This window comes from Lissotriton vulgaris, chromosome 1_1 (assembly GCF_964263255.1).
Source record: "Lissotriton vulgaris chromosome 1_1, aLisVul1.2, whole genome shotgun sequence".
Classification (NCBI taxonomy): Eukaryota; Metazoa; Chordata; class Amphibia; order Caudata; family Salamandridae; genus Lissotriton; species Lissotriton vulgaris.
Window position 1 is genome coordinate 876,906,949 of NC_141685.1, and position 24,514 is coordinate 876,931,462.

Genomic DNA, 24,514 nt, shown 5'->3' on the forward strand with positions numbered 1-24,514 from the left:
GAGCGGATGCTCCACACCCTTGACGTTAAAAGGGCCCTAATGTATTACATTGACAGGACCAAGGATTTTAGAAAGACTAAGCAGCTTTTCGTTGCCTTTGCAACACACCACAAGGGTAACGCTATTTCCAAGGCTGGTATTGCTAGGTGGATCGTGAAATGTATTCAGATCTGTTACGCAAAGGCTAAACGCACTCTCACAATTCCACCAAGAGCCCACTCCACCAGAAAGTTGGGGGCCTCTATGGTTTTCCTTGGGAACATTCCCTTAGAGGCTATATGTAGAGCAGCCACATGGTCTACCACACAAACATTTACTAAACATTACTGTGTAGACGTGCACTCTAAACAGCAGGCAGCTGTTGGTCAGGCTGTTCTCAAAACACTTTTCCAAACTGCTGCAGCTGGCACGGGCGGCCGCCAATAATAGGAGGACTGCTGTGTATTCTATGCACAGATATGAATTCAGCAGCCCACATGCCTCGAACTGCAAATGCTACTTACCAGTATGCATCTGTTCTTGGCATGTAGGGCTGCTGACATTCATATCGCCCACCCTCCTCCCCGGCGCCTGTAGCAGCTGCAGTATCCATGTATATGCTCATAGCATGGTCATCACTCACATAATTCTCTCCATCTCGGCCACAATGGCTAAAAACAATCTGGGGATGGAGGCGATGCCCATGCGCACTGTAGTCCAGGGGAGGAGCCACCTATCTTGTGATACTTCGAAGACTCTTCCAGGACAACAATGTGCAATCATCCGGACCCAACACTAGGCGGCGATCTATGCACAGATATGAATGTCAGCAGCCCTACATGCCAAGAACAGATGCATACTGGTAAGTAGCATTTGCAATAGTACTTTCTCAATTGATGAAACCACCGTTTGAACTGATACACAGGGCGGACATTAAGGTCTTGTCCTGGAAAGTGGCTCTTCTCATTGCATTGACTTCAGTGAGAAGAGTAGGTGAACTACAAGCGCTCACGATTCAGGAGCCTGTCCTACAGTTTCAAGAGGATAGGATGATTCTCCGAAAGTTCAAGTCCCCTCCACCTTCCATTCCCCCTCAAAAGTCTGTCACCCATCGTATAAATCTCTAGAGGGAGGAGGTGTCAGCTCTACTCCTAAAGAATGCCATTGAGGAGGTCCCATGCTACCAACTTCTGCAGGGGATCTACTCCCGATACTTTTTGGTTCCAAAGAAAGGTCCAAAAAAGGAGTTCAGGCCTGTACTAGATCTCTGATGTCAACAAATTCATTCAGCGAGAAGTTCAGAATGCTGGCATTACATCAAATAATACCGCTTCTGCATCAAGGGGACTGGATGTGTTCCGTAGATCTTCAAGATGCTTATTTCCACATACCAATCTCTCAAGCATCGAATGTTCCTGCGGTTTCGCATCCAATCAAACCTCTTCTAATTCACGGTCCTACCCTTAGGGCTGAAGTCGGCTCCTCCTGGAGTCATATAAAATTCCATTAAAGTAAAAGAGGGATTCTGCTACGTCACCTCTTCTCTTTGAACCTATAACACCACATGGACAAGACGCTGCTCCTATCTCACCGCCGTACTCAGATGTGGAAGTAGGGGATGTTGACAATGAGGATTACAGTTATCCTATAGACACTGATCCAGAAGATCACACTGAACCCTGGACAGACGCTGCTGACCCAGGAGATCCACAAACTGCCCCAGACAGTCATGTCTATGCTATTAAAACCACGCCTACAGAAGACACGGCTGCGTTTAATGCACTTATTGAGAGGGCAGCAAAAAATCATGATGTCCAGCTCCATGCTGACCCTATTGAAGAGTATTTTTTGTTTGACACCTTCTCAACCTCCGAAAACTGTCAAGACTCTACCAATGCTAAAGGGTGTCATAAAACATGCTGGAGACATTTTTAAGGAGACCACAAGGGCCAGGGTGATGAACCCCAGAATTGACAAAAAATACAACCGGCACCTGTGGACCCTACGGATATCAAGGGACAGTTGCCGTTGGACTCTCTAGTTTCCAATGCCCGGAAGAGGGCGAACTCTCAAACAGGTGATGCTCCTCCCCCTGACAAAGAATCTGAAGTGCTAGAAGCATCAGGGAAAAGGGTGGCAGCTCAAGCGGCCAATATCTGGCGCATCTCCAACACACATGCACTCTTAGCCTGATATGACAGGGGTCATTATGATACACTTGAAACCCTGTTACAACACTTGCCAGATAAGTATAAGGAGGCAGCAGAGATGCTAATACAAGAAGGGAAACTTATATCAAACGCCTCTATTACGTGTGCGCTGGACACAGCAGACACCGCAGCCAGGGCAATTAATACCAGTGTGATGTTGCGGCGACATGCCTGGCTGAGAATCTCCGGTTTCAAGCCCGAGATACAAACCACCATACTAAATCAGCCTGTTAACCCTGCTCACTTATTTGGCCCAGAGGTAGACACCACCTTGGAAAAAATCAAAAAGGACACAGACTGCAAAGTCTATGGGGGCTCTACAGTCGCAGCAGTTCAGGGGTGGTTCTTTTTGTCGCTCCAACAAAAGAGGAGCTTCCTGAGGCCAGCTGTCCCAGCAGACACAATACAGTAAAGGAGGCACGCAGACCACCTACAACAAACACAGTAGGGGTGGCTATCGTAGAAACAGCACCAAGGGCACAGGTCGTGGAAACAGCTCCCGATCCTCCGCCACTAACAAACAGTGACGTCATGTCACTGCCCCCCGACCATACCACACCGGTCGGGGGGAGACTACAACAGTTCCTGCCGGTCTGGAAATCCATCACTACAGACAGGTGGGTGAGGCAACTTATCCAGTACGGTTATTGTCTTGAGGTAACATCCACTCCACCCAACATTCCCCCAAGACACCGTCCTATGTCCACAGAGCATTTGCAATTATTGAAGCAGGAGGTAGTCTGCATGCTGCAAAAAGCAGCCATAGAGCTTGTGCCTGTGGAAGAAAAAGGTACAGGGGTGTACTCGCTGTACTTCTTGATCCCAAAAAAGGACGGGTCCCTCAGACCCATACTGGACCTCAGGCCACTAAACCAGTACATTCTCTCAGAACACTTTCACATGCTCACATTACAGCGGGTTCTACCGTTACTCGGTCAGGGAGATTTCCTCGCAACATTAGATCTGAAGGATGCATATTTCCATATACCGCTACACCCGTCACACAGAAAATACCTCTGGTTCACCATTCAGGATCAGCATTATCAGTTCAAGGTCCTCCCTTTCGGAGTGACCACAGCGCCCAGGGTGTTTACCAAGTGCCTGGCGACAGTGGCTGCACACCTAAGGAGACAAAAGGTTCATGTCTACCCTTATCTGGACGACTGGCTTATCCAGGCAAAGTCGGCCCAGCAATGTGTCGCCCACATGTCCCACACCATTCACCTTCTTCACGATCTGGGGTTCTCACTGAATTATCCAAAGTCCCACCTTCAGCCCGCCCACGTACGGCAGTATCTGGGTGCGACAATAGATACTCTGGCAGCCAAAGCACAGCCAAATTCAGTGAGGATCAACAGCATGCAATTGCTGATACAAAAATTCAAACCACAACACTTCCTGCACGAGTGTTCATGCAGTTGATGGGCATGATGGCCTCCTGCATCTTCATAGTCCCGCACGCAAGACTACACATGCGTCCGCTTCAGGAGTGCTTAGCACGTCAGTGGAATCAGGCTCACGGACAATTGAAAGACCTAGTGTTGGTGACCGGTCGCGCATACAACTCTCTGCATTGGTGGAATCCACAAAACCTTTGCAGGGGCAGACCGTTCCAGGAGCCTGTGCCACAGTTTATACTGACAACGGACGCATCTCTCCAGGGATGGGGAGCTCATGTACTGGAACACCAGGGCGTCACCCTGGTGGTTCAACACCTGGCAGGTTCTCTGAACGCCAGGGCGGACTAACTCAGCCGCAGGTGCATGATGATTTACGAATAGCGTCTGAGCTCGGATGTGGTGCATGGTCTCTTTCAGCAGGAGGGAGAGCCTTGGTTAGATCTATTCGCCACCGAAGAGAATGCGCAATGTTGTCAGTTCTGCGCGTTAGAATTTCAAAGGCGGCACTTGTTCGGAGACGCTTTTCGTCGCTAGTGAGTTGTGGTCTGTTGTACGCCTTTCTGCCTATACTACTTCTGCCTAGAGTGCTGAAGATCAGGCGAGACTGGGCCCAAGTCATCCTGTGGCCCCGGACTGGGCTCGAAGATACTGGTATATTCAGCTACTCAGCATGTCAGTCGATCCCCTGATTTGTCTGCCTTTTCAGGAGGACCTTCTGTCGCAGCAGCAGGGGACGGTCCTCTACCCAAACCTGTCCACTCCACCTACATGCGTGGAGATTGAGATGTGACAGTTGAGGCCATTTGACTTGCCTCCTGAAGTCTGATCTAATTTTGGCAGCCAGGCGTCCCTCCACAATCGTTATACGCCTGCAGGTGGAACAAATTTGTGGCATGGTGCACAGCAAAGGCTGTGGATCCACTCTCTACCCCCCCCTCTCCTCTTCCTTCTTTCTCTTGCCCAGGAGGGCTATGCTCTGGGCGCTATCCAAGCTTACTTCTCGGCCAATTTCAGCCGCCTTAAGGCTTCCTAATCAGCCTTCTCTTTTCAAGTTCCCTTTTGTAAATAGATTCCTGAAAGGCATCACGCACATGTTTCCTCCTGTTCCTTTTGTGATTCCTCAATGGGACTTGAACCATGTCTTGACTTATCTGATGTGCGCTCCCTTTGAGCCACTTCATAACTGTCCTCTTCGTCTTCTGACTCTTAAAACTGCATTCCTGGTTGCCATCACCTCTGCCAGGAGAGTGAGAGCTCCAGGCTCTCTTCTAAACCTCATTTTTACAGCGTGAATCTTTCTGGATTCACTATGCTGTGCATATTCCGCAGTCTTGTGGCTGGGTCCGGATTCGTAGTCTTTTCTGGGTTTTTTTTGTAGGCCAGGTGGGCGTCGGCGTCACCCCTCCTCGGGTGCATTTCCAGTGACGTCGGCATGCTTCCTGCAGAAGCTCCCACTACTGGGCGCCATCTACAGATTCTTTTTTCCGCGGTCGGGTCTGGATCGTTCCCGTTGGGCTCCAGACATTTTTGGAGAAAGTACAAGGAAAAGGCTGAAATTGAAGAAGAAATTCACCAGAAGACTACGGAAGACTTCGCCGACCACTGACCAGCAAAGGAGAAATCATCGAACTTCGACGATCGTCGACGTCCACGCGGCCAGGGAGGCCCTGAACACTCTGATGGACAATACGCCGTTCAAGTTCTGCCGTAACTACCACCACAAGTACGCGCAGAAGGACCAACACCCGGTATGCAACCTTTGCCTACCGGTAGACCACAGAAGCGAGGACTGCAACGCCTGCTCCGCCTTCGCCCCGAAGACCGTTCGTGTGAGAGAGCCAGAGGGTAGCACACGCCACCCTCCAAGGGAAAGCCCCGACGCCATCGCTGTACGAGCTGGAGATGTCCTCAGAGGAAGAGGACAACGCTGCCGCCGAAGACGACAGCTACACGGTCGTAGAGACCGATTACACGAAGACTTCTGATAAGGTAGGAGACTCGTCGTTCCCAAGAACACGAGAGACTCTGAGTCTCGAAAAAACGAGGGCAAGACCCCGAAAGCGCCGACGCAGAAACACCTGGCGTCCGCGACTACTCACAGGCCCAGCGGATCCTCTGAGGAGGAGTCCCCAGCGCCGAGAGCTGTTGAACAGCAGAAGTCGTTGAAAATCGCCCCCGAAAGGGACCGATCGACGCCGAGGGAAAAAGATCCTAAGGCCCCGACGCCGTCCAGGAACCCGAAACCCAGTTCGACGTCCAAGTCTCCGGCACCGAAAATCTCGCCGCCTAGCCAAGCGCCGAAGAGAGGGGCCGAACCACCCGGCGCGGACCACGCGGCCGAGATGGAGAAGAAAAGAAGGCGCCTAGAAGTCGAAATGGAAAACATCTTGTAGCGGAAGAAAGATTTCGACGCCAAGATGAGAGCCTTCATGATTCCCCACAAGACCAAGCCACCCGTGCTAGAACTGGTCGAGGAGGAAGACGAAAACGTCGAGGAACATGACCCTGGGGTCGAAATGGTCGACGACCAGGAGGATGACGAGAACCCCTACGAGAGTTACAACTGTGGGGACGAAAAGGACAGCAGGATGGACGCCGAGTCGGCCACCTCTGACCCGCAGGAGGAGGATTACCTGGATGTCGACACCGAAAGCCCGGAAGAGGCGGTCGACACATCCCTCAAGGCCATCGCCGCCGGACGACATCGGGGCCTACAACTCGGTGATAAGGTCTGCGGCAGCAGCTTTTAAACTCAAGCTCGACGAAGAGAAGCAGAAAGCGGACTTTCTTCTCGAGACATTACTCCCCACGCAAACAAGGAGCCAGTATCTACCTATGCTCGAAAGCGTCTTGGCGCAGGGGATGGAAGCGTTCAGGGAGCCCGCAACATGCAAGGCAGTCACTCCCAGAACGGAGAAGAAGTACAAGCATTCCTCAAAGGACCCAGCCTACATTCAGGGCACGGTCTCGGCTGACTCCATCATCACGGCCACAGCAAGGAAGAGGGCTAACGTGCCCACTACTTCTGGACCACCTCCTGATAAGGAGAGCAAAAGGATGGACCTAGTGGGCAGAAGGATCGAACGGAATGCCACGACCCAATGGCGCATGGCTAATTCCAATGCCCTCATAAACAGGCACATGTACCAGATCATGGAGGAGCTGGGACGGCTGGTGAAAGACCTGCCCCAGGAGGCCAGACAGAAGGCCGAGAAACTGGTGGAAGACGGTAAGAATGCGGCAAATTGTTGCCTCAAGACAGCCCTGGATGGAGCAGACACCTCCAGCATGCTCATGATGATGGGTGTCACTGAAAGAAGACACGCCTGGCTCAGAATCTCGGGCTTCAAACCAGAGGTGCAACACAGCATCTTGAACACACCGTTCAACGGCGAGACGCTGTTCAGAACAACAGTTGATGACAAACTCAGTCAACTGAAGAAGGACAATGAAACTGCAAGATCCATGGGAGCATTGCAGTTCAGAGGCAACAAAAGGGGCACCCAGTCACTGAGGCCCGGCGGAAGGGGTGGAAACCAGCCAGGTACATCAAATTAGGCTTTCCAACAGCCGCACCAGGCAGATTCGCAGACGCAACCGAGTCAGCAGAAGCAGTCCTGGCAGTACCAGTCAAGAGGCTAGTCCTTTCGAGGGAGAGGAAATGGACGAGGACAGCATAAGAGTGGGCCATTAGCCCGCCTCTAAATGACTTCAAAGAGATCCGTGTGCCCGCCCACAGAAAAGATCCCAGGGGGCAGCACGTACAAAGGGGTCAAGACTAACTGGACACCTAACACCAGTGGGTGGAAGATTAAGATTCTACCTCCAGGAATGGAGAGAAATCACATCAGACAAATGGATCCTCAACATAATCCAATTCGGATACTGCATAGAGTTGGAAGGGAGGCCAACAAGCAGGAAACCAAAGAGAAAGCCACTAGCAAACGAACAGCTAGAGCGGCTTTAGGAAGAAGCAAAATAACTCCTACAAAAGCAGGCCATAGAACGGGTTCCCTTCAAGGAAAAAACAAGGGAATATACTCAACGTACTTCCTCGTACCGAAGGTAGACGAGACAATGAGACCCATTCTGGACCGGAGTTCCTGAACAAATTCAGAAGAACACAAAAATTCAAAATGACCTCCCTGCAGGAGGTGCTACCGCAATTGCAGATCAGAGACTTCATGGTCACGATAGACCTCAAGGACGCCTACCTGCACATCCCAATGAACGTAAAGCACAAGCATACGCTCAGGTTCACAATCGGAGAAAGCCACTACCAGTTCACAACACTAGCCTTCGGGCTAAAATCAGCACCGAGGGTCTTCACAAAGTGCCTCGCGGCAGTCACAGCGCACCTACGAAGGCAGGGAATACACGTATACCCTTACCTGGACGACTGGTTAGTGAAAGCAAACTCGTACCAGAAATGCAAGCAACACGCACATACAGTGACGAGCACGCTAATAAACCTGGGGTTCTCATCCATTGGAAGAAATCGTCAATGGAGCCGGAACGAGTAAAGATCTTCCTGGGGGCACAGATCAACACCTTACAGGGCAAGGTGTTCCCCAGCGAGAAGAGAACAAGGGCTCTGGTGAGGGAAACTCTCCTCTACCGGAGGGGACAAACTGACAGTGAGGACTGCGAGCAAGATCTTGGGGATGATGGTATCATGCATCCACCTGGTACCGAATGTACGACTTCACATGAGACCCATCCAGGAATGGCTCCAGGAACAATGGTCACAGGCTTCAGGCAGTTGGGAGGATCTAGTGGTTGTGACGCATGCAGTGCAGAAGGAGATGACTTGGTGGACCATGGAGAACATAACAAGGGGAAAGCCTCGAACGCCCCCAACACCAACAGTGACCATCACCACAGACGCATCCCTGAAGGGATGGGGCGCTCACATGGAGGAACTCAAAGTGAGGGGACTGTGGACACCAACAGATGCAACAAAGCACCTCAATTACCTAGAATTGAAGACAATCTTCCTTGCACTGAAAGCCTTCCAAACAAGACTGTACACGCACAAGGTGTTACTACAGACAGACAACACCACAGCGATGTTCTACATCAACAAGCAGGGTGGAACACAGTCAACCACGCTTTCAAAACTGGCGCAGGAGATATGGAGATGGGCCATCCCCCTCAGGATAGACCTGCTAGCCATACACCTACCAGGGAAGGAGAACATTCAAGCAGACTGGCTCAGCAGACAGACATCGGCATCCCATGAGTGGGAGCTCAATGCACAGGAGACGAGGTGGTTGTTCAACAGGTGGGGAACGCCATCAGTGGACCGGTTTGCAACACGCCAGAATGCAAAATGCTAAAACTTTGCATCCAGACAACCCGAAGAGGGGTTCCTTGGGAATGCCCTATGGATAGATTGGTCCGGGACATTTGCTTACGCTTTTCCCCCCCCGATACCACTGATACACAGAGTACTGAGCAAGTGCAGAGCGAGCAACATGACCCTGATACTGGTAGCGCCACAGTGGGCCAGGCAGACATGGTACTCGCAGATCATGGAGATGACACAGAGTGCACCCCACAGATTCGGCAGGAGAAAAGACCTGCTCTCCATGCACAACGGAGAGGTACTGCATCCAGAGCCAGAGAGCCTGAGCCTAGTGGCATGGCTCCTGAGGACATAGAGTTCGCACATTTGGGACTGCCAGAAAGCACCCTCAGGGTCCCTCGGGAGGCACGAAGGCCCAGCACACGGAAGTGCTATGTGACAAAGTGGAAAAGATTCACGATGTGTTGCAGGAAAGAAAGGCTTCACAATAAAATGAATGACTCCACAGTGGTAAAATACCTGACGCACTTACTGGAAAATAACCTCAGCTCGTCCTCCTTGAGAGTCCACTTGGCAGCGATAGTCGCCTACACAAGGGGTGAGATGGGCAGGAGTTTCTTCACATCACAGGTTGTGAAGAGGTTCCTGGAAGGAGCGAAGAGGATCGCACCACCCATGCCGGTGGTGTGCCGCCACCGGCATGGAACTTGAACATAGTCCTAACGGAACTCATGAAGGAGCCCTTTGAACCACTTCACAAGGCTTCACTAAAAATGCTAACTATGAAAACAGCTTTCCTGGTTGCAATAACGTCCTTACGCAGAGTAAGCGAACTTCAAGCACTAACGCTACAGGAACCCTGTGAGAAGGTGGCCTGATATGCAGTGCTCACTATTCTAGTGAACACTATGTATCAGTCCAGCAACCCTTATTGATGATTGGTTGTAAGTCAACCTTATAGACCAGCTATCCTAGTAGCATGGATACGAGCAGTCTAAGGCTAAAGGGCTCGAGAGGGTGTGTTAAGCCAGCTGTTTACCACACATATACCCCTTGAATACCCAGTGAAAGGACACCACACAAGTGTTATGAAAATAAACAGTGTATTTATTAAAATCACAACAGCCCTGTACTCTTTATGAGGACAGGGTACTAAGCACAAAACAAAACTCTTACAAAAATACTTAAGTTAGCACAGTATATACAAATGCCCGAGGGGCACGGAAAACCATATACTCTGAAAGTGGAATGCGAAATTACTAGCAGGTAAGTACAGTACTAATAGGCTTAGGAATCGCTAGGACTTGACTATAGAATCTTCAGATTACTTCTAGGAGGCCTAGGGGACTCGGGTGCAGAGTGTGCACTCTCACGCGTGATGCGGGACAAAGTCTATGGTAGCTAGTAATGACAAAGTTAGTGTTCTCGGGCGAACCCGACCTGGTAGGAGGAAAACGAAAGTGGATTCTGACCCTTGGATAGTGAGGCTATGCTGGGGCACCGAAATGCCGAAGTTACCTAGCCCAGGGGCTGCAGCTGCATAGGTCTCAAAAGACGTCGGGAATCCTCGTAGACGGACCAGGAGCCTGGAAGAAAGAAGTTGCTGGCAGGCGACCAGTGAAGAAAGTTCGATGGATCCAAGCCTGGATCGAAGGAAGATGACACCTGAAAGCAGAGGGGACCAAGTTCGAGACTACTAGCCAGTAGTCAGTGGGCACCAGGAGGGCACCGGATGGTAGCCACCTCGACTAGGTGAGTGGGTGACGCTGTGTTCGCAGATCTCACGGACCAAGAGGCGTTGTTGGCGACCAGGATGGAGGAGCGAGCTGTCCCACGATGGATGAAGCTGTCGGCGTCGCTGGACCCAGGATTGGGCAACAAAGCCATGGCAAATTCAAGCCCACGCGGTGGACTCAAAATGGCGTCTGGAGTGGACCAGGAGGGTCCGGGGTGCCTCTCTTGAAGGAAGCAAGGGCCAGTCTGGAGCAACCAGACCAGCAGCAGTGATGTCGTCGGGCGTCGTGAAGAAGGCCACAAGCCAGCCGGCTAGTAGCCACACAGCGCGGTGAGCACGCAAAAGCAGAAGGGCCCCACGCAGATCGTGGAGATGCTGGAGGGCTGATCTTCGGTGCTGGAGCTGCTCAGGGTTGGGGCTTCTCGGACCCCTAAGCACTCACCAGTGGAGCACACGGTGGGCTTGTTGCAAAGAAGTCGTGCAGTCTTGGCTATCGTCGGTCCCTCGAGGTCTCGTCGCACTCACGGTTCTCAGCTTTGCTGTAGAGGGGAGTAGAGGTCAGAGGTGCCAGGGAAGCCGGGTCTCGTCGAGCTGGGTCGTCTGATTCGTGAAGGACTTGCAGCAGACCGCAGTGTTCTTAGGATGGTGCCTGCGGATGCAGGGTGACTACTCCTTAGCCACAAGGGAGAATCTTGAAGAAGAAATCTTGATGTCCTTTCGCAGAAAGTCGTGTCTTGATTCCAAAGATGATCTAATTTGAACAGGGGGCCCGCTCCCATCTTTATACTAAAAAAGGGGGCTGACCCGGTGACTAGGTCCTGCCTATGGGTGGGACTAGGAGGGGGGGTGGTTACACCCCTCTGCCATGCCGGACTTTCCCCAGGCCAGGGGCTGGTGTGCCCCTGGAACTGGTTCTGACCGGCCTATGCGTAGTGAGCACCGGGGTGCCACTCAGCAGTCACCTTCCTGAAAAGCCCTGCCTACCCAGGATACACAAAACCATGTCTGGGACGGTGCTAGCACCGCCCCTGACAGGAAACCCTTTGTCCAGGCTCCCCTCGCTGGAAGGACTCCCAGCTGCAGGGGGTCAGCCTCGTGTCTGTGGTGGCAGCATCCATTTTGTGGAGCTGAGGCTTCGTTTAACTTTAACCGGGGTTCACAGTTACATACATGTCGTGTCCCTCTAGAAGGGTTGAATGCTAACCCCGTCGCCAGAATTGGCGAGGGGTTAGTATTCCAATTCGTATGACACCTTACTCGACATGTTTTGATAAAGCAATACCAAAGATAGCATTTAACCGCGAGGATTATAATGCACTTAAGAGTATATGGTATGCGATATCATGGAACAGCTATTAGGACTTGGTTCCGCAAGCTGCAGACAGGCTCAGCTCATGCCAGAGCACCATCTCACACGATTCCAAGCACTCTGCCTTCAGGATTGTTAAGGCCTGCCATAGGAGTGACTGATAGGAATCTGTGTGTCCATTTTAGGGTTAGATATAGGTATACTATATCTACAGCAAAGGGTGATTACACGACTTTGCCCCAGCTGTCATGCAGCCAGTTGTGTCAAATTTAGGAGGCCAGCCAGGGGTGGCATAATACATGCTTCAGCCCCTGGTAGGCCCTGGGTACACCTATGCCCTGAGTTACAGGGTCTGATAAGGTGGCCCAGTCCCAATTGGAAATGTACCTAGGGTACATGGAATCCATTTTAAAGAGAGCAGTAGGCCTGGGGTCCTGATTGGCAGGATCCCAGGTCGACTATGTCAAAAACCAGCTAAAACACAGGGCAAAAAGTTGGGGGCAACCATAGTCAGGATGTACCTTCCTACAAACCCTACATACAAATACACAATGACAGGGTTGTGATGAGGACCGACCCACACTTCATGCCAAAGGTGGTGTCCAAATTCCACATGAACCAGTCCATACAGACACCGAGTTTTTTCCAAAAACCAACCACTAGCGCAGAGCGGGCTCTACACACTCTAGACGCCAGAAGGACGGTCATGCACTACATTGAGAGGACAAAGGGACACAGGAAGACAAAACAGTTTTGTGTCATTCACCAACAGTTACATGGGAAAGGCAGTAACCAAAAACACTATTGCACGATGGATCGCGCAAACAATTGAACTCTGCCACAAAAGGGCAGGGCAAGAACTAGCAGAGGGGGCACGTGCCCACTCCACTAGGAAAAAGGGTGCTACAATAGCCTTCCTGGCTAACACACCCATACAAGACATATGCCTTGCGGCAACATGGGCTTCAGTGCACACGTTCACCAAGCACTACTGCATGGATGTTCAGATGAACAAGGAAGCACAAGTCGGACAAAAGGTGCTCCAGCACATATTCAAAAACCAAAGCTCATCTTCCACCCAGCCGCCACAGAAATGAGAAACCGCTACAAAATCTATGCACAGCATAGTGAATCCAGAAAGATTCACGCTGCAAAACGAATAGTTTCTTACCTGTCGGTGTAGTTTTGCAGCTTGAAGATCTTTCTGGATTCACTAGCGAACCCACCCACCTCCGCCAGAAAGATGAGGCTGGAGAGGGAAGAGGTGGTCAAAAAAAAAAAAAAGGGAAGTAGAAAGGACTTTAGGTACAAAGCGGTTAAAAAGTTTCACCTAAATAGAACATTGCCATCACTTCGGAGACGAAAGAAACACGGAAAAAAAGAATCCGTAGATGGCGCCCAGGAGTGGGAGCTTCCGCAGGAAGCATGCCGACGCCCACCTGGGCTACAAAAATAAAAGACTACGAATCCGGACCCAACCACAAGACCGCGGAATATGCACAGCATAGTGAATCCAGAAAGATCTTCAAGCTGCAAAACTACACAGACAGGTAAGAAACTATTCGTTCCTCTGTCCATCCGGACAAAGTTGTTCTGAGAACTCGTCCTACTTTCCTGCCCAAGGTGGTTACAGCCTTTCATATCGGGCAGTCCATCACCTTTCCCACCTTCTTTCCGCCTACCTCGAAGAGAGGCTCCACCGATAGGAGAGCACACGCGTGCTCTCCTATCTAGATCGCACACGCCAGTTCCGGGTAGACTACCATCTTTGTTGGTTACGTGGGCACTAAGAAGGGACGGGCGGTGCACAAGCGGACCATCTCTCGGTGGGTAGTCTTGTGCATCAAGGCTTGCTACTCAATGGTGAAAAAGGAGCCTCCTGTGGGGCTACGCGCCGATTCCACTCGGGCCACGGCGGCTACTACTGCCCTGGGTCGGGAAGTCCCCTTGTAGGACATCTGTCAGGCACCTACGTGGGCCTCGCTGCACACGTTTGCTCGGCACTACTGCCTGGACAGCCAAAAGATTGCTTTTTCGGCCGTTCCGTTCTCCAGGACTTTCTGGTGTGATCTTGGTTCGCAGACCCACCACCAGTGTTGATATTGCTGGGGTATCTATTCTAAGGTAAGGAATCTAACACTAGCCTGTTTCTTGCAGATGCACAAGTTACTTACCTTCGGTAACTATATATCTGTTAGAAACTGATGGTGTTCGATTCCTTACCGCCCCACCCATCCTCCCCGTTCTGCGAACCAATATCTAGGGTTAAGGACATCCCTTTCAGGGCCCTAGTTTCATGGCACCAGTGTCTGTTTCTATCATGGCTCTGCATTCCTGGCACTGAAAGCTATGTACAGAACTGACGTCAGCGCGTGAGGGCGGCTTCTGAGTACTCGGTCATCCCGGCGATCACGACTACTACGCCGACGACTAACGCAGAGCCGCAGACGACGCCTACGGACGTGCATGGGTACTGCTACGTAAAACTTTCCGGATCCAGTCTGACGCCTGGGGGTATTCTAAGGTAAAGAATCTAACACTAACTGCTGTTTCTTACAGATCTATTGTTACCGAAGGTAAGTAACTTATGCAAATGGGCATATATACAGATGGAAATGTAAAAAAAAAAATAAACACCATAAAACCGGGAGCCCTAGGCAAAATGCTCTAGCAGTTGACTACATAAAATGCATGTGATTTGTCAGAAAAATGCTTATTTCTGCCTCTGGTCTTCTGGACTGGTAGAGACATTGAGGCTGTGAATTCTTACTCGAAGCTTTTTGGGATCCTGTGTTTTATGTGGCGTGGAGGTAAAATGGGTGGCTTGGTTAAATCTGCACAATTTGGTGTCTAGATGAGGAAAGTTTCTCCTTATCCAGTTCCCTCCCTTTGCTTCTACTTTGCGTTATTAAATTATTTTCTATAATGCTTGCTTGTTCTTACATTTTACAGTCTTAAACCCTGCCCCATTCTCTTTTGTAATATTGCTCTCCCTCCTACTCCATCTTTCCTTCTGCTTGTACATTAATTATTTCAGTCCCCTTCCCATCTTCCTTTTCTCCCTGTTTTATTAGTTTCTGCTTTTTTTCTCTCCTTTTTGGCTACCCTCCTCCCCAATATGACCATGGTGCCAATCTGGTTTTTTTCCTGTTTGTACTATACTTTGTGTACAGATTTGTTTCAGATGCCGATAGATACTTGTGAATGCTGCTGCTTCAGCTGTTTTTAAAAAAAAATCTTTCCTCAGTCTTGATCTGCTTCTAAAGCGACTCATAAAATTAAAATGGTATTTTTTTTGTGTGTGTGCAGGAGGAAGAGGCTCGGAGAGCGGCAGGAGGTAGTAACCCCTTTGGCGGGGGTGGATTCCCAGGTGCGTTTAACTTTTGTATGAACATATGTAGTGCCAGAAAGCCATTTTAATGTTGGTACACAGCTTGATGGGAGACTACTTGTAGAAATTGATTTTGAACAGAGCTGGTTGTGAGGATTCTGGATATACTACATTTGGGTCTTTTTCCAGGATGCCACTTCCCTGCAACTTTCTGTTAAGGAAGTTGTGAGGAAATTCCAAAATTTGTGATAGTGAGAAAGTGCCCCCTTTCTGCATGGTTGTCCCCACTTTTTGTTGAATTGCTGATGTGCTTTGAGTGTGCCCTGAGCTCCTGCTAATCGGGTACCCTGGGCCTATTTTCTTTCCCTAAAACTGCATTGAAGCCTAAATCCACTTGGCATATCTGGCCACAGGTCAGCCCCTGGTTAATGGTACCCAGGGCACTGTGACCAGAGAAGCTTCTAAGGCCAGCAGCACCTATTGTGCCACCCTTAGAGGTACTGTACCTTCACACTCGCACTCTGCCGTTGCCGGCTAATTGTTTTGGAGCAGAACAAAGTGAAGAGTCGACATGGCACACATCCCTGTGTGCTATGCCTACAACCCACTGCCCTGGCATAGATCAGTTACTCCTCTAGCTTAGTGCACTATACCAGTGGTGAGGGTACAGGTGCATGAGCCCTGTATCCCTACTGTGTCTAAGTCCATTCTTAGACATTGTAAGTGCAGAGCTGCCATTAAGAGTATATGGTACTTGGAGTTTTGTCATTTACGAACTCCACTGCACCATAATGGCTACACTGAAAACGGAGAAGTTTGGTTTCAAACTTCTCAGCATAATAAACAGACACTGATGCCAGTGTGGGATTTAATAAAAAAATGCACACAGGGCATCTTAGAGAGGCCCCCTGAAAACTAACCTACCACTCAGTGGCTGCTTTCAGCTGCCACCACCATGCATGTTTCTGGATCCCTGCGTTGAGCCTGCTGCTCTATGGTGCCTGAAACAATGCACATCCCGGAACGAGGTGCCAAGCCTCCTCCCCCAGCTTGGGCAGGGTACACGAAGGGGAAGCTTCAAAGGCTTGCTGCCTTTGTGAGCTTCCCCAGGCCAGTTGCTGCTCTCAGCAACTGGTCCCCACTGGTTCTGACCCTCACTTTGAGCAGAAGAACCAGCGGGAAAAACAAGTGAGGAAGAGAGATGTGCCCACCTCTACCCCTCAGGTGGGGGAGGCGAGGTGACTCACCTCAGTCCATGCCATCTTGAAGATGGGGGACTTGGCCAACCAGAGACAGGCTCATGCCCCCTCCCACTGAAGGGTGGCATAATAGGGGGTGTACCCTCCCCAATAAGGACCAAACAGCCGTGCAGCAGCTAACAAGAGTAAGACACCCTCTAACTTGGCCCCAGCCCTACCACCCTTTCTCCCCTCGAACCTGCTCCTGCAAAATCCTGGTGTGTCCTGCAACCTCTAAAACCCCGGAGGACCTGCCCCCCGTCAACTACAAAGACTTTGTCTCCCGTGAACACCGGATTTGTTCATCTGCAACCTCCTGCTCTGGCTGGACACTGCAAATCCACCCCACTTTGCACCCGCCCTCCACGGCCTGAGCGGGAAAACACCACAAGGAGCTCCCACCCAACAATACTCATCCGAGATCCAGTGACCCCTGACCTGCCTTAAACCTACAGCCTAAATCCAGAAGGTGCGACCAGGAGCTGGTAAGAAGATCCGATCCCAAAAGGCACCACTGCACTAGATGCCCCACGGCCTTGTGTGCCTAAACAGATTGTGCCTAACCAAACCCTAACTTCCCAACTTATCTCTTGAAGTGGTGGTCTCACCCAGAAGACATTTGTTCCCAAGCCTGCAGTGGCTTTGCAAACTGGAGGATCCCCATTGCAAACAAGGCGTCTGATGTCGAAACCACACCCGGCTGCCCTAGTGCCACTGAGGGTGCACCTTTGGTGCTTCTTTGTTTCCCCATTTGCCATGAGCTAAAGTCCAGGAGCTTTGCTCCCACAACCAAGTGGCCTGCTTGCCAGCATCCACCAAGCGGAGGCCCCCATTGGGCCTCAGCACCCGGCTGCCCTAATGCTGCTGAGGGTGTAACTAGAGTGCATTCTTGACTCTGAGGTACCCCTGAGTCTACCCCCAGAACCTTGACTCCCACTACCAAATACTTACCTCAAAACCAATAACATTATGTTCGAGGCATATGAGCTGCAGATCACACAGTATGCATAGATCGCCATCTGGTGTTGGGCCTGGATGTTTGCAGTTTATTCTCTTGGAAAGGCTTCGGAAGTCACAGGATAGGGGACTCCTCCTTTGGACAATAGTGTGCATGGGCATAGACTCCATCTTCAGATTGTTTTTTTTTCTGCCATCGGGCTCTGTGTTTCACACTTTCCAGTTCGGTATCGTTACCAAGTTAACTTTAGACGCACAATCCTTACCCAATTCTTCGGTATTGTCTCGATCGCGTTTCCCTCTCGACGCGCATCTTCACAAACTTCTACTTCGTTCCAGTCGTCAAAGCAAGACTAGTTGCGCCATCAGGCCTACCTGGCTCATGGAAAGGACTCCCTTCAAAAAATGTCCTCAATGTGGAGCCAAGTTTCCACATGCTGAACTGCATGAGGTGTGTAACATCTGCCTTTCACCTCAACACGAGGCCAAAGACTGTCCGGATTGTGCCCCTTTCCGCTCCAAGAAAGCAATCCGAGATCAGCTAGCTCGAAGAAGCATGGCTCTATCATAGACATAGATACTGGACGACATCTTCCAGGAAGGCATCGATGTACCAGAGCAGGAGCGGATGGAAGAATGCACCTTCAGTGCTGCCGAGGTCCGATGTCGAAGCCATCACACCAGCGCAACGGGTCGTAAGTACTGACGTCGATACATGGGAAAATAATGGCACACCAGATGTTCTTGTGTACCACAGGAAGTTGTCTATCCATCTAGACCATCCCCTCCAGAACATACTATAGGTTTCACCCAGCTAGTACATAGGGCTGCACAATACCACAGGGTAAACTTGCATACAGACCCCATCGAGGAAGACTTCCTCATGGACACTTTCACAACATCCCAAAGGTCCACCTCTATTCTACCAATGCTAAAAGGGGTAATTAAACAGGCTCCATAAGTCTTTAAACACCCAGTAAGATGTAGTGACCCTAGAATAGAGAAAGTATAAGGCTGCCACAGCTGACCCTACATACATTAACCCTTTCACTGCGGCGGCTATTCTGCCGCAGCGCTAACTGGGTGGGGCAGCTGCATGCTGGTGACAGAACCGCTCCGTCACCAGCCGCGGTTGAGCAGCGCTCGTGACGGAGCGGTTCTGTCATGGCCCCGCCCGCCTAATAGAACGCGCCGCGCAGGCGCGAAATCAGCGCCCCGGCGGCCGGGCCATGACGGAACCGCTTCGTCATCAGCACAGCCCAACCATAGCTGATGACGGAGCGGTTCCGTCATCAACAGGGGAGGGGTTAAAGGACAGCTTCCATTAGATCCCCTAGTTTCCAATGCCAGGAAAAGGGCAAACTCTCAAACATCAGGTGATACTCCACCACTTAAAGAGTCAAAACTATTGGACGCATCTGCTAAAAGAACGTCACAAGCAGCCAACATATGGAGGATTACAATCCAACTTATGTGCACACGTTGCAGAGTCAAAAGGTTCTGAGGTAGGAACTCTAACATTTGCGACCATGTTCATGTGAACAATAAACCAACATCAAAGTCCAGTTTTGCGTGAAGTTAAGATTCATAATTCAATCATTCAATCCTGATCAGTACATTTAAGCAAGAACCAGTCGTCACGTGTTTCGTCACACCGTGTATCTGATGTGATTCTTCAGGGCTGAATATGTCTTGTAAAGGAAGAGTGATCGCAGTTACGGGGAGAATTCCAACCGGCTGCGATGGTTAAAAAGGCGGATAAAGGCTGCGATGGTTAAAAAGGCGGATAAAGGGACCCTACCCTATCCGCTACCTGGATCGCCTCGAGCAGCACGCAACACGGACCGTACAGTCTCCTTAGTGAAGATTCCCGCAGCTTCTACTCGGGACGCATCCGTCCTTTGTACCCCATGCTGATTTGTTTGAGGCATGTGGGCTGCTAAATTAATATCTCTGCATAGATCGCCGCCTAGTGTTGGGTCCGGATGATTGCACATTGTTGTCCTGGAAGAGTCTTCGAAGTATCACGAGATAGGTGGCTCCTCCCCTGGACTACAGTGAGCATGGGCATCGACTCATCCCCAGATTGTTTTTTTCCACCATTGGGTTCGGATGTGATTTCGACGTCTCCTGTTCGGAATCGATAAAACAACTTCTTAAAGGCCAAAAGGCTTTTCTTACTTCGTCGGTATTGTTCGCGTTCGGTCTCGTGTATACTCCGGCTCGTCGAGTCGGGTGACTCTTCGGTCATCGAGGCCCTGTCGACGCAGCAAGACCCTGACGATTCTACAATGGAACGGAGTCCTTTCAAGTACTGCCCCGTGTGTGGTTCTAAGTACCCACACATCGACGTGCACCCCGTGTGCAACAAGTGCTTATCGCCGGACCACGACGAGGGCAGCTGTATGGCCTGTTCCAGGTTTCGATCGAAGAAGACGATCAAGCTTCGGCGCGTGGCGCGCCTCCAGGCCCAGCGATCGGCACCGGTGGACATCTTCGACACCCCCGACGCAGGCGAACAAGAACTTCACCTGCAGATTTCACCTCCATCGGCGGAGGTCGAGGCCGACTACGAAGAAGACAAAGACCTCTATAAAGACTTCGAGGAGGTAGGGGACGACGAAGAACCTTTTGGGGCTGTGGAAGATAGCTCGGAGGATGAGCTATGCCCCGAACATACAAATGCTCCGGTCACGGGATCGCCACAAGGCCTTACCCACGACCCTACACCTCGCTCCTCGGCCCCGCCTCCTGGCCCGGCTACGGACACCTCTACGGAGCCGCCATTGCCTAAATCGAAACCGAAAGTGAAACCTTCGGGATCGACTAAATCTAAAATGGCCGACGCAGCGCCGAAACCAAAGACGCCATTGACGGTGTCGATGTCGGAGCCCTCGAAGCCTAAGAAGGCTGTCGAACAGGCTAAAGCGCCTAAGGTGGTCAAAGAGCCAAGCTCAAAGGCAGTCGCCCAGCACTCCACTAAGGTGGTCGAGTCGAAGTCGGCCGTCGAGCCGTCAGCGGTCAAGCCTACCGCATCTACAGGCAAACCAGCCGTCGAGGCCAAATCGGCAAAGGGCACCAAGCCAAAGTCTGGAGCCACAACGCCGAAGGGAAAGTCCGCCGATCCGAAGCCATCGACGTCGACGCATGGGGCTGTGGTTGGTGGCGGACGCGCAGTTGTCGAGACTACGTCTGCGCCTCCAGCAAAGAACAGGGATTCATCGACGCTCCAGTCTTCCCCCTGGGGGTGGATCGAGGTCCTCAGTCGGGTCGACGAGACCGTCCGCTTCTTTTACGAAGCAGGTGGCTGACTCCCTCAAACGGATTCGGGAGAAAGAGTTGACGTCGGTGCCGAAGACGCCCTCGGTACCTACTCCGGTAGCGGCACCGAAGAAAACCTCCAAGCCGCTCCTCTTTACTCTACCACCCAAAGTGGTGCCAAAGGCCTTTGCACCACGGTCGGTGCCTAAGGACTCAGAAGGGGTAGGGCATACTCAGCTGAGTGGCAGTTTGAGTCGACAACCCTTATTGGAAGAGCAGTCGGAACAGTATATCGACGCCGACACAGGAAAATTGACGCTCTATAAGAGGAAGATTACTTCACAGCCTTTGGAGTCGTTTGTGATCCCTCTGAAAAAGAAAAGGCCAGCGCCAGAAACGCCGGAACTTGTTGAGCGCATTCCTCTGCATCCTGCAAGGAGCCCATCGCCTTCACCCACTTGCTCAGATGGAGATCTAGGTGATCAGGACGAGGAGTATACTTTTCCCGAAAACACAGACCCTGATGAGCAGCAGGACTCGTGGTTAGCCTCAGGTGATCAAGGGGACCAACAAGCTGTCCATGACCCACAAGCTTTTGGCGCAAAGCCTTCTCCTACAGAAGATTCTGCAGCGTTCTATGCCTTAATTGAGAGGGCAGCTGCAAACCATAAGGTGGAAATGCATGCTGACCCTGTGGACGTTGACTTTCTATTTGACACTTTCTCTGCTGCTGAGAACCGTAAAAACACTTCCTATGCTTAAGGGTGTTCTTAAGCATGCCACAGACATTTTCAAGGAAACTACGAGAGCTCAGGTTGTAAACCCTAGAATAGAAAAGAAATACAGGCCGGCACCTGGGGACCCAACTTGCATACGGGGCCAGTTGCCTCTGGACTCTTTGGTGGTCTCTAATGCTCGCAAAAGGACGAACTCACAAACAGGTGAAGCTCCTCCCCCGGACAAAGAGTCTAAAGTGCTGGAGGCATCGGGGAAAAGGGTGGCAGCGCAGGCAGCAAACATCTGGCGCATATCCAACACACAAGCTCTGCTGGTCAGATACGACAGGGCGCACTATGACACCTTAGAGCAGCTTTTACAACACCTTCCATATGAGTTTAAAGAAGGAGCTGAGATGCTTATCCAAGAAGGCAAGCTCATCTCCAACGCTGCAATTAGATGTGCGCTCGACGTTGCGGATACGGCAGCAAGAGCGATAAATACTAGTGTGATGTTATGCCGTCAAGCATGGCTCCGCATCTCAGGGTTCAAGCCAGAGATACCGATACTATCCTCAACCAGCCCGTTAATCCAGACAGACTGTTTGGCCCTGAGGTGGACTCCACCCTCAAGAAGATTAAAAAAGATACTGAGACGGCTAAATCCATGGGTGCACTTCAGTCTCAGCAATACAGAGGGAGCACTTTTCGTCGCTCAGGCACTCGGGGGGGGTGTTACCAGAGGACACTTGGCACAACAGGCGCAATTAAGTAAAAGTGGGGCACAGTCCTCATACACCAAACAGGGTAGAGGAGGTTACAGAGGAAACCACGCCAAGGGCAGGGGGAGAGGCAACAACAGTTCCTGTTCCTCTGCCGCCAACAAACAGTGACTTCCTGTCACTGCCCCCCGACCATCCAACACCTATCGGGGGGAGACTCCAGCAGTTCCTGCCAGTCTGGGAGTCCATCACCACAGACAGGTGGGTAAGGAAACTTATCCAGTTCGGCTATTGTTTGGAGTTAACGTCCACTCCACCCAACATACCCCAAAGACAACGTCCTATGTCGGCAGAGCACTTGCACTTATTGCAGCAAGAGGTTCTTGTGATGCTGCAAAAAGGCGCAATAGAGCTCGTGCCACTGGAGGAACCAGGCACAGGGGTTTACTCCCTGTACTTCTTAATCCCAAAGAAGGACGGCTCACTCAGACCCATTCTGGACCTACGCCCCCTCAACATGTATATTCTTTCAGAACACTTCCACATGTTAACTCTGCAGCAAGTTCTTCCACTGTTAAACCAGGGAGACTTTCTGGCAACCTTGGACCTTAAGGATGCTTATTTTCACGTACCACTCCATCCATCCCACAAAAAATACCTCCGGTTCACCATTCTAAACAAGCATTACCAGTTCAGGGTCCTACCCTTCGGTGTGACCACTGCTCCCAGAATGTTCACAAAGTGTCTGGCAACGGTGGTGGCGCACCTCAGGAGACAAAACATACATGTCTACCCTTACCTAGACGACTGGCTCTTTCAAGCCAAGTCGGCACAGCAGTGCGCCGCAGACATGTCCCGCCTGGGGTTTTCGCTCAACTATCCAAAGTCGCACCTTCAGCCAGCCCATGTGCGGCAGTATTTGGGCGCGACTATAAATAATGCCGAACACCGCGAGGATCAACATCCAGTCGCTGATACGGAGGTTCAGACCGCAGCACTCACTCCCTGCGAGAGTGTTTATGCAGTTGATAGGCATGATGGCCTCCTGCATCTTCATAGTCCCGCACGCGAGGTTGCATATGCGTCCGCTCCAGGAATGCTTGGCACGCCAGTGGACTCGGGCTCAAGGGCTGTTGAAAGACCTAGTGTTGGTGACTGGTCGGGCATACAACTCTCTGCATTGGTGGACTCCACACAACCTTTGCAAGGGCCGACCGTTCCAGGAGCCTGTGCCACAAATTATCCTGACAACAGACGCATCTCTCCAGGGTTGGGGAGCGCATGTACTCCACTACACAGTGCAGGGGCTATGGTCGACACAGCAGAAGAAGATGCACATCAACTACTTAGAACTGATGGCAATCTTCAAGGCACTGAAGTCCTTCAAAGTACATCTGTGCAACAAGGTCGTGTTGATCCGGACGGACAACATGACGGCAATGTACTATATCCAAAAGCAGGGAGGCACACACTCTCCACAGTTGTCTCATCTGGCTCAGGGCATGTGGAAGTGGGCCATTCAGAGGAACATCTTCCTCATGGCGGAACACCTCCCGGGCGTGGATAATCAGATGGCGGATCTGCTCAGCAGGTACAGCCACCAAATGCACGAGTGGGAGCTACATCCATCAGTACTCCACCCGTACTTCCAGCAGTGGGGTCATCCAGAGATAGACTTGTTTGCCACAAGGGAGAACGCAAAATGCCCAAGCTTCGCCGCCAGGTTCCCACAGTCGCAGGGCAATGCGATATGGATGAGCTGGTCAGGCAAATTTGCGTACGCTTTTCCCCCAGCACCTCTCATACCGCTGGTGGCACGGAAGCTGCTGCAACACTCTATGACACTCATCCTGGTTGCTCCAACGTGGGCACGGCAGCCATGGTACACCACGTTTCTGGAACTCTCCGTTGTACCGCATCAAAGGCTGCGCCTCACACCCAAGCTCTTGACGCAGAACCATGGCGACATTCAGCACCCAGATCCGCAACAGCTGAACCTAGCGATCTGGCTCCTGAGGTCTTAGAGTTTGGCTACCTTGATTTGCCCCCAGAATTCATGGACATCATCCGGGAGGCGAGAAGGCCAACAACCAGAGCTTGCTATGCAGCAAAATGGAAGCGGTTTGTCATTTACTGTACAGAACATCATATCAACCCGCTAGCTGCATCCATTCCTAATATCATCTGCTATTTGTTGCATCTTTACAAATGTAATCTGGCGTATGCTTCCATTCGGATACTTATCCGCCATAGCGGTTTATCTCCAACAGGCAGCACCTCTCAGTTTTCAGGGTGCCTGCCATCAAAGCATTCCTGGAAGGGCTGAAACGAGTCATCCCCCCCAGGTC

At 51.2% G+C, this 24,514-nt stretch overlaps 1 protein-coding gene across 2 annotated transcripts in view; it reads left to right on the forward strand.

Moving 5' to 3' along the window:
• ST13 (ST13 Hsp70 interacting protein) overlaps positions 1–24,514 on the forward strand; it is a 166,472-nt gene that overhangs the window by 116,081 nt on the left and 25,877 nt on the right. For both annotated transcript variants that reach the window (XM_086958365.1, XM_086958375.1), the window contains exon 10: positions 15,251–15,311. In XM_086958365.1, coding sequence (XP_086814491.1) covers positions 15,251–15,311 — 61 coding nt within the window. The remainder of the gene's footprint in view (positions 1–15,250; positions 15,312–24,514) is intronic.